The 12848-nt window shown below is 43.1% G+C and overlaps 1 protein-coding gene across 5 annotated transcripts in view; it reads right to left on the bottom strand.

Moving 5' to 3' along the window:
- LOC142564658 (receptor-type tyrosine-protein phosphatase H-like) overlaps positions 1–12848 on the bottom strand; it is a 125211-nt gene that overhangs the window by 67634 nt on the left and 44729 nt on the right. For 4 of the 5 annotated variants that reach the window (XM_075675752.1, XM_075675753.1, XM_075675750.1 and 1 more), the window contains exons 10-14: positions 12195–12518; positions 9312–9605; positions 7713–7840; positions 5724–5931; positions 868–1029 (exon numbers count right to left, since the gene is read on the bottom strand). In XM_075675752.1, the coding sequence (XP_075531867.1) occupies positions 868–1029; positions 5724–5931; positions 7713–7840; positions 9312–9605; positions 12195–12518 (1116 nt within the window). The remainder of the gene's footprint in view (positions 1–867; positions 1030–5723; positions 5932–7712; positions 7841–9311; positions 9606–12194; positions 12519–12848) is intronic. The other variant, XM_075675751.1, reaches the window with a different exon arrangement.

Genomic DNA, 12848 nt, shown 5'->3' with positions numbered 1-12848 from the left:
TATTCTGTGAGTTCAATCAAACGCATTCTCAAGAACATCCTTGCTGCAGTCATACGGAGTTCATAAGGAAGGTAAATAACGTGCAATGAATCCCTTACGTGTACGCAAACACGTCAAAAAATCGCCGTGAAATACTAGCGCAAACTCGGAAATAAAATGTGACGAAACCGCGGAAGAATACATTGTAGAAATATCAACTTCTCCTCCCAGCTGCAAAGCTAGGCTCTACGGCTGAACTTCAAGAAATGTATGAAAAATACGTTTATATCTATAGACGCGTTTACAAAGTAAAATGCCACTATTCCTTTCCGCGCTATTACACTACTCGGCAAAGAACGACACTCACGTTTTTGAAACCTATATGTCTTATCGAAGTGTCACTGTCTAAGAGGCAACATGTCGCGTGTAAGGTCCGTATTCTTTTGTTAGGCAAGGTGCGTTAAATGTAGGAATTTGCAAAGAAATCTCTCTTTCAAAGTAGCATTAAAAAGAAAATCTATTCTGCGTCAAGTCCGGCATGATCTTAGAGCATTGGCTATTTTAACAGGATAGCATTATAGGGGGACCTCACCTACTTTGGAGGTATCTAACAGAAAACCCGACCTGTACTGAGCACGAGCGAGTGGCGTCATACCATGCACAAATTTTCAAGTTTGCACAATATAGGACGGATATAATTGTTACTTTGGTAAAAGAGAGTCTGCAAAAGTCGCCCGTGATGCACAAGCACGTAGCTGTCGAGATGTGTCAGACACCACACTGTATTGTTTTATTGCCACCATTCCCCCTTTCCCTTCAGTCACTATTAAACACGAGACATTTCATTCGTTGCGGGTAGAAAGACAGCAGGGGCTGCCCGAAACTTACGAATAAGCTCGGCGGATCCAACGACCACGGCGTACCATCTGATCTCGCCGTTCCTCTCGTCGAACATGTTGCTGGAAATCAGGAACGACTTCTGAGTATCCGGCTCCGGCGCGGACGGGCAGTCGCTGGCTACCATCGACATGTTCTTCGGAGGCGGAGGATCTGCGCGTCACCACAGAACAAGAGTTCTTCATTAAAAAAGGTGCAGCGCGCCAGAGCAAAATAAATTTACCGGAATAAAAGCTACAGAACACCTGAAAGCAAAGGTTAGCATCGACTTTGTGAATAAGTAATGCAGATCGGCTATATTTTCCCGTCATCCAAATTTCAATACTACTACTACTACTACTACTAGCACCAAGAATAATACTATTAATAATAATAATAAATAGGGGTTGGAAATTTCAAAACTACAGAGATGGTTATGAGAGAGAACGTAGTAGATGAGACCACAAGTTATTTTTAACGCCTGGGATTCTTTAACATACTCATAAACGCTTTTAAAGAAGGGTTTAAGCATTAAAACTGCGACTTGATTATGAGGGTGGTTGCTGTGGGGGTATCGGGATTAGCTGTTACCACTTGGTCATCTTTAACGTGCCCCCAATGCATGGGGCACAGAGCTTCCAGCAATAAGCCCAATAGGAATGCTAAACCTTAGTGACTACTCTTGCATAGAGAAATGCAGCATGCGTCTAGTGAAGGTCACACTTGGTATGCTGACGCTGCTTATATTTTTTTATAAAGTAAGCTTCTGCGCAGTGTTATTAAAAACAATTTACTCGACATACTTACTTTAAAAGAAAGTGTTAATATTGGCCCATTCGTTCGTTATGTATAGGCCACATATCTTGGTGAAGTAGAAGACGCCAATGCCCAATAAATGATTGCTACTCACGCCTTCGTATTATCAAAAAATGACGCTCTGCTTGGCACCGGAAACAGCAGAGAAGACGCTGCCATCGATCGCGAGCCGCCTTCGGCCAAGCCAATGTATGCTTAAGACTGTAAACAATCCGCTCTAAGTTATGCATCAGATGTTTACATATTACGGGGTCTCACTTGCGCATTGTCCTTAATGCATTGAGTCACAAACATGTCGCCTCTTCGTCGCTAATGTAACGTCCTCAATCAGGTGAAGCTGTAAGAAGTGAACACATGTCAGCCAACGCGTCACGATATAGCAGGTGACTCTCGCGCGAAATGAAAGTTGATGCGTGGCACACGAGCTGACGCACTGGAGCAAATTGCGCGCATAAATAAATTAGGAACGAATGCCACTCTAATGCATGCGGCTTGAGCTGAGATATGTCCGTCTCGTATTGACCCTACTTCGCTGTCATAAGTTATTCTACGGCGTACAGGCGCATTGATGGTGCAATGAGCAAAAAATATTAAAGCGAGCACGTGATATGTGTTTAAATACAGATTCCTGCAGAAATGAAAGTCTGACAGTTACATTTTATGGCTTGCTAAAATAGTTAATAAAGTAAACTATGCATCTCGACAGTGGCATTTTCCAAACTGCGCCCGTAAGCACCATGATACTTGAAGGCATTTGAATATGCCGTTCCCATTCATATTAGAGAACTCTGTATATTTCGTAACATTACCATAAGCTATGTCTTCATCCTGCTCACCTATTCTCGGGTTCAGGATATTTTGTTTGGTGTGTTTATGCAGACACTTTCAATAAGGAGTTCGCCATGTTTAGAGCTATCCCTCCAGCGATTCAGAGGCTTTATAATGGTTAAATGGCTTCCGTGAGAAGCACTCAAGCTACGTTTGATTTTCCAGACCCTTAACAATATTCGTTCCAAGGCTTAAAGGATGACTCAGTAAAAACAAATTTGGCGCCGTTATCGCAGCAAAGGAGGTTTGGTTGGATTAATAACGTGGGAGCTTCGGTACGCGGCCCTTTCATGTTTTCTGTTGCTCATAAATGAGCTTACCTGAAATAGATGGATGACCGAGTTGTCATTGCGTTAACTACACGACAACCATTGGATTGAATCAAATAGGAAATATAAACCGACCAAAAGGCTCCGATAAGAAATGAGCTGCAGAGCGTTCAAGTCAGAAATATCTTTTAGTTGACGCATCATAGATGCGTTTACCTTAATGGGACAGAGGCGTATCGTATCAACTTTCATGCACATCGTATCATACCTAAACGAGTTGTTTCGCTAGAAAGGTGTATCGCACGAACCGGGGTAATTTCAGCGACTCATGTAATAACCGGGGTAATAACGGTAATAACCAGCGTAATTTCAGCGACGCATGTAAGCAGACCCGTATCGTATAAGAAGTTTTTGGAAACGCATTCGGTGCTTGGTGACAACCGGCCAACCAACCAGCGGCGACCGCTGCCACACTGCGGGACATCAAAACAAAAATGGCGGCGAAAGGAGCAGGTCGCACGTGACTTTTTTTACTCGTAAGTACACTGGGCGTACTGAAATATTGCCTTCTTTGCAAGTAATAAACGAGATTAACATCGGCGAGTTGCCTAATTCGCGCTGTTAACGTTGTCAGGTCCGCTTTAAGAAGATGGAAGCCGAGCGGGCTGCGCTCTACTACCGCCGGACATGGAAACCGTAGCGTACACGCTGGGAAATTTTAATATCATGATTTAGTACGCTACCTTCCGGCAAGATAAACATCGTGTAAGTTTGACGACGTGTATAAATGAATCATAACCTGAGGGAATGTAGCCGATACCCTGCAGGTACTTTCAATGCATTCCTCAATGCGATAGTAAATGCAGGTTTGTCGTAAGTGACATCGCTAGCTTTCATGGATACACTAGGTGGCATTACCGTCCAGGGCAAGAAAATACGCGTTCACGTAAGCAGTGGCGTATGGGCACATGCGATACGATAAATTATTACGATAGGCTTCTACCATAATAATATACAGGCGGCTTATGCAAGCAAGCACTGAACGCACACAATTACGGTACCACAACGTGGCCCCTTAGGGTAACTACATAGAATTAGAAGCCAAACTTTGTGCATGCAAGAACGCTCGCGCACACATGACGATGTAGATAGATCAGTTGATAATTACAGCACGCCGTAGGCAAATGGCATGGTCGAACGTATTTAAAAATCAGGTTTGACTTTTATTGGGAACGTGAAATATACAGCACCAGAAACTGCATGAAGTCCAGTATAGACAAGCAAGCCACTGATCAACACACACGTTTTCATGACATCTAAAGAACAATGTCGAGACTACCATACCTAAGCATCAAAAAACAACACAAATATGATCCCTACCAACGAGTTTACTATCTTGCGCTATGGAAGTAGACGCGATTATTACGGTGTAGGGAATGCAATTTTCAAAACACTTGCTATAATACTGAGAATAACACTCAACACTCAATAAAAATGGATGGCTGACAGCGCTATATTTCTGCACTCTAGCGTACTTCCTGTTCTCGTGCTGTTACATTCATCAACCAGTATGTACTGAATGGCATAATTCAATGATCTCATGCAGATGCATTGGCCTTCTATATGTATGCATAGGCCAAAACTTTTTCACGTTGGTACCGCTTAAGTGTTAAAATCAACAGCGTTGTGAAGACGTAGGTAAAGGCCAATGATACAACACAAGCTCTGGTAATTCTAACGTTACTGCGGAGGAAAGCATCTAATCTACACGTTTTACAGAGCATGCGCCAGTATAATGCAAAGCTCTTATATCAAACTCATACAGAATGATTATTGCATCTTACAAAATTCGATATAAGCTGTTCATCAATGATGAGTTAAACAGAATACGGAACTTCACATAGATAAAACTGTTATCGTCGGAATTTCGCGTAAATGGCAGGTTACTCCTTTCTCTTACAGCCTACTAAATCATTCAATTGTGAAGGTCACACATCTGAAACAGGGGCTACGTTAACAAATGATTTAACATGGACTGCCCATATTTCCGACATTTTTTCACCATTTTCTAAGCTGCGCTTTCGGAGCCGGAAGCTTAGAGGGGCTCCAAGTTAGCTTAAACTTCTTGCGTGCACAACTTTTTATTAAATAATAGTTGCAATAGGTGTTAGTCTCACGGGACCTGTTCGTAAAGAAGGACATTTACCAGCTTGAGATGTTGCGAACGAAAGTGATTAGGTTAGTTTGTAACGAATACAAAAGAGTCACTTACGACACTAATCAAGCCAGTCACAGCCCATTAGCTCAAGTAGACAGGAAAATGTCCCGCTTGTTGTTCATGCACGACGTTTCAGGATCTTTTAACACATTAAATAAACATACCGTATCCCATAATACTTAAAGAGCTATCGTCTATACGAACACCCTACCGCTGGCCTGCAGTATATTGAATAAAATGAATAACATATAAAGAAAGTAATATAAAGTGACAACGAGTCTCGGGTAAATCGGTTAGCACAAAAAAAGCAGAGAAACAGAAAGAGCCTTAATAAAAAGCTCGTACATTTGGTCTCCTTCGTCTTCGTAGCGCTTTTTGTCCTTACTATGAACCATTGCCAACTTGCCCATTATTTTGTTCTTTTTCATGCAAAAACATATTATTACACTATTTCACCGAAACATGCTAGCATAAATTATTCCTATTCAGCAACGGCGGTGCATACAAGCGCTGGGTTTTCTAGAAAATGGTGAAATTTAGGCAACAATTGTATTGATTTATTAGTTTAATTATTTATGCATTTATTCTTTCATATACAGATATATATATATATATATATATATATATATATATATATGAATGTACTAAAACTTCTATCAACAGTATATTTCATATGTGCTTCTCTCTCATAAAACTTCAGATATATTCGCGACCGTACGTGGCGCATATATGCTTACCTCCAGCGGGAACCTCGACCTGAACTGGCGATTCAAGTGCATCACCCCAAGCGCTGACATTAGCGTTGATACCACGCACGTCGAAGGTGTAGACGTATTCGGCTGGCAGTTCCTCCACCTCAAAGGTGCACACAGCAGGTCTTCCTCGGCACGTACTTGAGGCCATCAGGAAATCGCTCGGAACATTCGTTATCGCTGGCTTGCCTGGCTGAACCGTGACAAAAAATAATAAATAATAAAGAGCAAGAATAAGCAGAAAACTGCAAACCGGTCGAGTGCGGAATACGAACGTTCCTTTTTTTCGGCATTATATTTACTGATTGCAAAGATGTTGCTCGCAGTGTCTTTTGCGTTATAATAAAGGGCACCTTAGTACATCATTCCTTGTGGCTCAGATGGCACAATGCAGTTCATTTGAAGGTACTGACAACCTCAGGCGTCCGATTAATGATTGATTTATGAGGTTTATCGTTCCAAAGCCAAGCAGTGACGGGGCGCTATTTCTCTTTTATATTTTCCCCTTATGTCCATGGTACGTGTGCGCTGCAAACATTATCGTAATGAGAGACAGTTGTAGAAGGTTGCCGAATAATTTTGACCACGTCAATTTTGTTGACATTAAGGAAAATGTAAGGAAAGGAGCACTTCTGCATTACGTGCCCATCGATATGATGACACCGAGGCACGGAATCGAATTCGCAGCCTGCTGCTCAGGAGCAGAGTGTCGTAGCCACGGCATTGCCGGTGCGGGAGTCCAATTTATGATTATTCACTGGAGAGTTTGAAGTTATCCAATATGAACATTGTGTTCACCACGTACAGGGTGCGGCAACGTCTTGTCCGGACGACTCGGTGCTTCCTTAGTTTTTCGATGAACTTGGCAGTTTTTGTCAGTCACACTTTATTCGACGTTTTGATACAAAACTTTCAAAATATGCCGTGGCTTGCGACTTGCGAAAACACAACAAAATATATAACGACGTCACGGCATTTCATTTACTTTCCAGTCAATGCGAGGCTCCACGGCGTGAATCGAACTTTGTCTGGTCAGTACTGGAGGGTGTTCATAAATGTTGGCTACAAAACGCTAGCACGCCATTCAACAATCATTGCTTTATGCGACGAAGCATGGCAGACAGCGAGCACATCTCACCGTCCTCCTTCGCTCGCTTCTGTTTATATGCACTGTGCGAACTCTCCCCAGGGCAATAAATATTTTGCACAGATCATCGTTTTAAGACTAGTTTCATTTGGCCGTGTGTGTGATTCACCAACACAGTGTTACGTTTGTCGGCCATTTGTAGTCCGATTGCTGTTGGTGAAATAAATAATTTCTACTTTCAAAATTTCAGCAACAAGAGGCAAAAACCATAACGTATCCCTGAGAGAGTGCCTCAATTTACCAAAGGCCGTGTTCATAAGGTCTCATAAGTTGAAAGCCATGAACTACGTTGGGAGAACTTGATCGAAGTTGGCAATTTTATATATGTGATGACTGAGCCTGAAATATACTGATGTTATTTTCTACCACCTGACAGTGTCATTGCCGTAGGTGTCAGGTGTCAACGATGTTGCACACATATCTCAACGCGTAGACGTTTTTGCAGTTCAGGAAACGCGATTTATATCCAGCACAAAATTGACAGTTTATGTAAGTATAGCTGCTCACACATAATTTTAAATGATTTCATAGTGTTTGTTTCCGTTTTATGTACGACCTTTCTCACAAAGCATCATGATTGCTACAGGATTGATTGCCACGGAAAGGAATAGGCGCCATTATTGAGCACTTCTTAAGAAAAATGTTCTCTACATATAGGCAGGCTTGTGTAGGTTCGCTGTAGATGTAGCGGTCGGAGTGTGTACTTGAGTTGTGGAGTTTAGAAGAAGCGACCATGCAACAAGAAATCACCTTAACGTACTTAAGCAAGCCTTGAGAGTGCTGCAAACGTGCTGAAAGAACCCATGTTTGCGGGACGGAATTACTACCTTAGTGGCGTTGTAGATGACCACGTAGCTCCGCAGCTCTCCTCTTGGCTGAATTGGAGGATGCCAGGTGAGACGCACGGTGTTATTTTTGAACGCCTTCGCCTCTAGGTCCACAACAGGACCAGGTGCTGAAACAATTAATTAGCAAGATGGGGTGAGTTCATGATATTGCGTAGGACAAGGGTTCAATTAGCCACCTTCAGGTTGGAAAAATACATAAAAAGCGCATCCCTGTCATCTACATGATCCAAGAATATATTGGGCCCTGTAAGCTCACATACAAATAAACAGAAAATAATGCGTTCTCTAAACAAAGGTTTGTCGCTTCTGGTACAATGTAAGTTGCACGTGAACGCTGCGGTCAGACGTTGATGGCAATGTCAAGTCACAAAAACAGAGGCCAATATAATCATGGCTGTTTGACATGCCTTCGGTAACACTAGAAGGGCAACATTACCGAACAACAAGAACTAAATTATCCACTTTATGTAGTCTCCTTTGCTACAAGCATGAAGGCTAGCCGATATTGCAATAAATGTAGCGGCAACAAAGACCGCAGGATTGTTGTGTTTCGATCTAGAAATGAAATTAAGGTGTAAATTAAAAGCAGCACATCATGAAGCACATTGGCGTTACAACGTTTCTTTACCATGAAAAAGCACTTAAAGTAGCGGTTTACAGTTCTGCGAAGTAAATGTGTGCCAGGTAGAAAGTTTTGAAAAAAATATCATCTTCAATGTCGCCTAAGTATCAAAGTAAATTAGTGCGAATGGTCCCACAAATGAGATTATGCGAGTTTATAAAAGGCTGCTGCTAGTCGTACTCGACCTCTTCATCTCAATCAATTTTTTGATGTGTTACACTAACTATACATGCTATAGTATATTGCTGTAACGGTATAAGGTGAGCAAACATAGCTGTGAAATAAACATCAAAGGAAAAACCTAAATTTCTTCCTAATTCCCTAATTCCCGTCAACACGTTGTACAGAGCCACCTCGTCTAGAATAAAAGTATACGTATGCAAATATTTCAAATTCAGCAAACGTGTCGAGTAGTTTCTGTTACTCGATTTGTGTTCGATCAAAAATTGTCGAATCTAACTTTCTGTTCGACTATAACGAAGAACAACACTCACTGGAATCTGCAGTGAGAAAGCAACGCAAGCTGCGATTTTCCTAGTGCTGGTATTCTAGGAGAGCCGCAGTTAAGAAGATACGACGTATTATAGTATTTCTTAACCTCTTTAAACGAACACCAACATTTATGTGCATCTACTAACGGGCTGTCATTTTCTTTCATTATTTGCCGCATCACGGTGCTGCAGACAGGATGAGCTTTCAGTTAATCATTTACAAACGCCTGAGTTTACTTGGCATCTAGTTGGGAACGGCGTAACGCGTATAAAATAATGTAAGTGCCACTGTTAGCGAACACACTTCACTCAATTACGTCTCTTTGTTTAGAATGAGAACATAATCGTTATTCGATTAGAAATTTGGATGTCGGTTCTGCCGCATATTCATATTCGATTCCACCACGGAATTTTGCTTTTCTGACGCCCCTAATTAAATAAAACAGGAACTACAACCCAAGTTACCTTCGGGCAGTGTACGGGAAAGGATTCGAACTGCAGGACCCTCTAAGCGCTTCGAGCCAAACACATTGTAGGCACGCAGTTCCAGCGTATACTCGGTGAACGGTTCCAGCCACCGTATCACAGTGCTTCGCGAGCCGAGGTCCGTGTGGTTGACCTCACGGCCATCAGCACTGAGGTTCCAGGAGAGGACGTAGCCCTCGAGTTCCCCGTTTTTCTCGACGGGTTCAGACCAGTTGACGTAGAGCCGTCTGGACTCGCAACGGGCCACCGAAAAGTTGCCGGGAAACGAAGGTGCTGCAAAAACCAGGCAGACAATACTCTCCGCATACTTTTTTCAAACGCAAACTATGCAGTTAAAGTAGTGGATTGGCTTTAGACTGACACCTAACTAAAGAATCCAAGCGCCAACAGCTCCCTTTGGGCAAAATAAACTTTTCATAGTGGTCGATGAGTGCAATTATCCTAGTGGTGTCGAATAGCGTTCATATATGTGCTCCGACAAGGAGAAGGGTTGCGCCAAAATCCACCATGCTGTGACTATTATATTGAGGGAAATCCACTCCTCGTGCTTGCAGAAGCTAGACTAACGAGTGTCCAAGCAACCTTCGGTGGTTTATTCTTAATAGCACTGCCATTATAGTAAAGCTGGGGTAGCACTTACTGATGGCAAGCACGAAATTTTCCGCTATCAAAACACTGTTAGCCAAGACTGAACTCTGTGACATGCGCGGCCGAGACAAATGATTCAGCAGCTTTCTTGCGTTTATCAATGGCTTTTTTGTCGGTTGGCCTTCACTATTGTTGCTGCTGTATTTTGGCACAGTTTGACAGGCTAAACAATCACCGTAACGAAATGTTGTACGATTATAAAAGCGGCAATTTGGCGCGGAAAGCGAAGCATCGATACCTAAAGCAATTTATCAGACAGCTATACAAAGTAAGCTTAGTAGTTTTCTTAGCTGCATATACTGCAGGAAAGCATTTGCTCGCTAACTAAATGAATAGGCAAGTAAAAAAAACGTAAATATTTCACTCGGTGACTGCGGATGCTGTCAGAACGCTGGCGTGATCAAGAGCGGCAGCATCGGCTAATGGATTCCCTTTTGTGCTGTCTCTGACTTTAATGCGGGCTAGGTGCGCGAGAACGCAGCGTACACGAAACCATCGCCTATCTCGGGTCTCCTATTCTTGGAACACACCGTAGCTTACATGGAGATGTAGCTTACACGGGCCACCGGGCGTTGCGTGCATAATAAGGAATCTCAGGTAGTCAAAATGGATCCGGAGCCCCCCGCTACAGCTTACCGCATAGTCATAGCTTCTTCTTGCACGTAAAACTTCAGAAATTGTTTTTGTTCAATTTTGGTTTTGCGTTGGCTGGTTGAGATTCGTGCCGGCAGGCAACGGAACGTTAAAAAATTCCACTAAAAACATCCTCAGCGAAGACGAGGTGACGAGGTGGCAGAGTGATTTCGTAGACGTATTGAAAGCCTCGACAACGCTGTACCGCAACGTATCTTGTTTTATTAGTATAGGCAAATCGTTCCACCCCGAAGCGACTAGCCAGTCACAGAGTGATCGGTGGGCACACCTCTGGTGACCGGAACTACGTCGTCCGGGTGTTCTAAAGAAAAATCAGCTTTGTTCAGTAAAATAATCCATCTTTAATGCGAAACTTCACTCTCGCGTGGTGAGTTTTCGCAGTTTTTTGGCATGCGTAGCAGAGAGGCGAAGGGAGCGTAGCCCGAGATATTTTAGGCAGTAGCGGTGGGCTGATTACAAAAAAAAGATGTGGAATCAGAAATTACTTGAAGCGGATGGATAAGGCACTAAAGAGAAATAACGGCTTATAATGATCGGAGCGCCATTAGTGCACTAGCTGCCGCCAGCTTCCGTACTTCACTTGTGTCATGAATTCCCCTTGTACCGCGTCCGCAACAGTTCGTATCGCCGCAGAACTGTGACATACACTGGTTGCATCAAGTTTCATGACATTGATAATGCCCCCGGGCGGCGTGGAGATGAGCTAGTGACACAAAGCTTACGCATAGATACACAACTCCTACAGGAGTTTCTGCGCGAATTTTTTTTTTTTACTGCAAATAATGCGGCCGATACAAGCAGGAACCATACTTCGTATACCTGCGCACTACTTTGCTCTTGTTTTGATTGGTTCGCCTACCGGGCGCTATTGCGATTTTTTTATGCAGTTATCGACTTCAAGCAAATTTTCGACGCATGGAGGGCTGAAATAAATATATTCCCAGCGTAGTTATGCGAACATCAGTTGCAGTGGTGCTGAGTATATTATTTGCTAACAATAGCACTTTCACGTTTTGTATGAAGTTGAGAAGATGAACTTCAGTTTCTCATGGCCTAAAGCTTTAGTCCAAGTATTTTGTTTTGTAAAGGCAATAGTGTGACACGCACGCACGAAACAATGTTGGAACGCACGCTTCAGCGCTCTTTGGCGTCAGCAGCTGAGAACCAAACAAAATGGCGGCTTCTCATGAAGAAATTAAGGTCCCATTGAAGTTGCAGATTATCTGAAATCGTAACACATAGTCTTTGTTCCCCAAATACAAAACAACAACAAAAACAGTACTTTGGTGCGTTCAGAATGGTTGAGAGCGACGGTAAATGTGCGCTAATCTTTAGATGCGCTTAAAGATTGTGGGTGTACCGTTTGGTTGTTCTGTTCTTACTTTGTACTTGGAAGCAAGGTCACATCTGCCCTTTTATCACCTCTGTCACTTTGGTCACCTTGCCTTGTCACTTTGGTCACCTCTGCCCTGTACCACAAGACTACACAGCGCCCACCAAGCATTGTACCAAGTACGGCGTGCTTAGTTATTTAGACAGCAGTATGCCATTTGGACTTACCGTCCGGGTTCGTCCGGTAGAAAGTCCACGTCTCCTTCCCCTCCAAAGGAGACCCTGTTTTGTCGAGGTTGTAGGCGCGTGCGGCGAACTTGTAAAAAGTCCACGACTTGAGACCCTCCAGGAGCAGGAGCCTTTGCGTTGTCCTTGATTCTTCAGCGCAAACAGATAGGTCGCCATTTTCATTGTGGGCCCTGCTGTCCTTGCTGCGGACGTAATTACACCAGAAGAAACCATCCAAGGGTCCGTTTGGAGAACCGTGCACACTCAAAGAAATAGCAGCTGATCGTGATCCTATCACCGTGTCAAGCTTTGCTTGATCCGGAGCTGCAACGAGAAACACATAATAAACTCAATGAGGAATGTTTAGACCACTTCCAAGTGAACTTTTTGCGAGCATTGCGGTTTATCTGCGGGATAGTCGAAACGTAGGCTGTAAGACATTGTTATTGCAGGGAACGCCTGCACTGCAAAATTTGAGCGGGTAAAGAGACAGAGACAGGGTTACTGCCAGTTTTACGCCCAGCTGAACATTCTGCGTAAGTAAACCATTCAATAAGAGAAAAATACACATTGAAAAGCAACGCTTGCGCGTGATAGGAAGCAGGGGTGTAATGTGCTTTCACGTAAACACTGTCATAACGAAAGGTTAATAAA

The sequence above is a fragment of the Dermacentor variabilis genome, chromosome 11 (genome assembly GCF_050947875.1).
Source record: "Dermacentor variabilis isolate Ectoservices chromosome 11, ASM5094787v1, whole genome shotgun sequence".
NCBI lineage: Eukaryota > Metazoa > Arthropoda > Arachnida > Ixodida > Ixodidae > Dermacentor > Dermacentor variabilis.
Note: the sequence above shows the minus strand (reverse complement) of the source record. Positions and strands in the feature narration are given on the sequence as shown.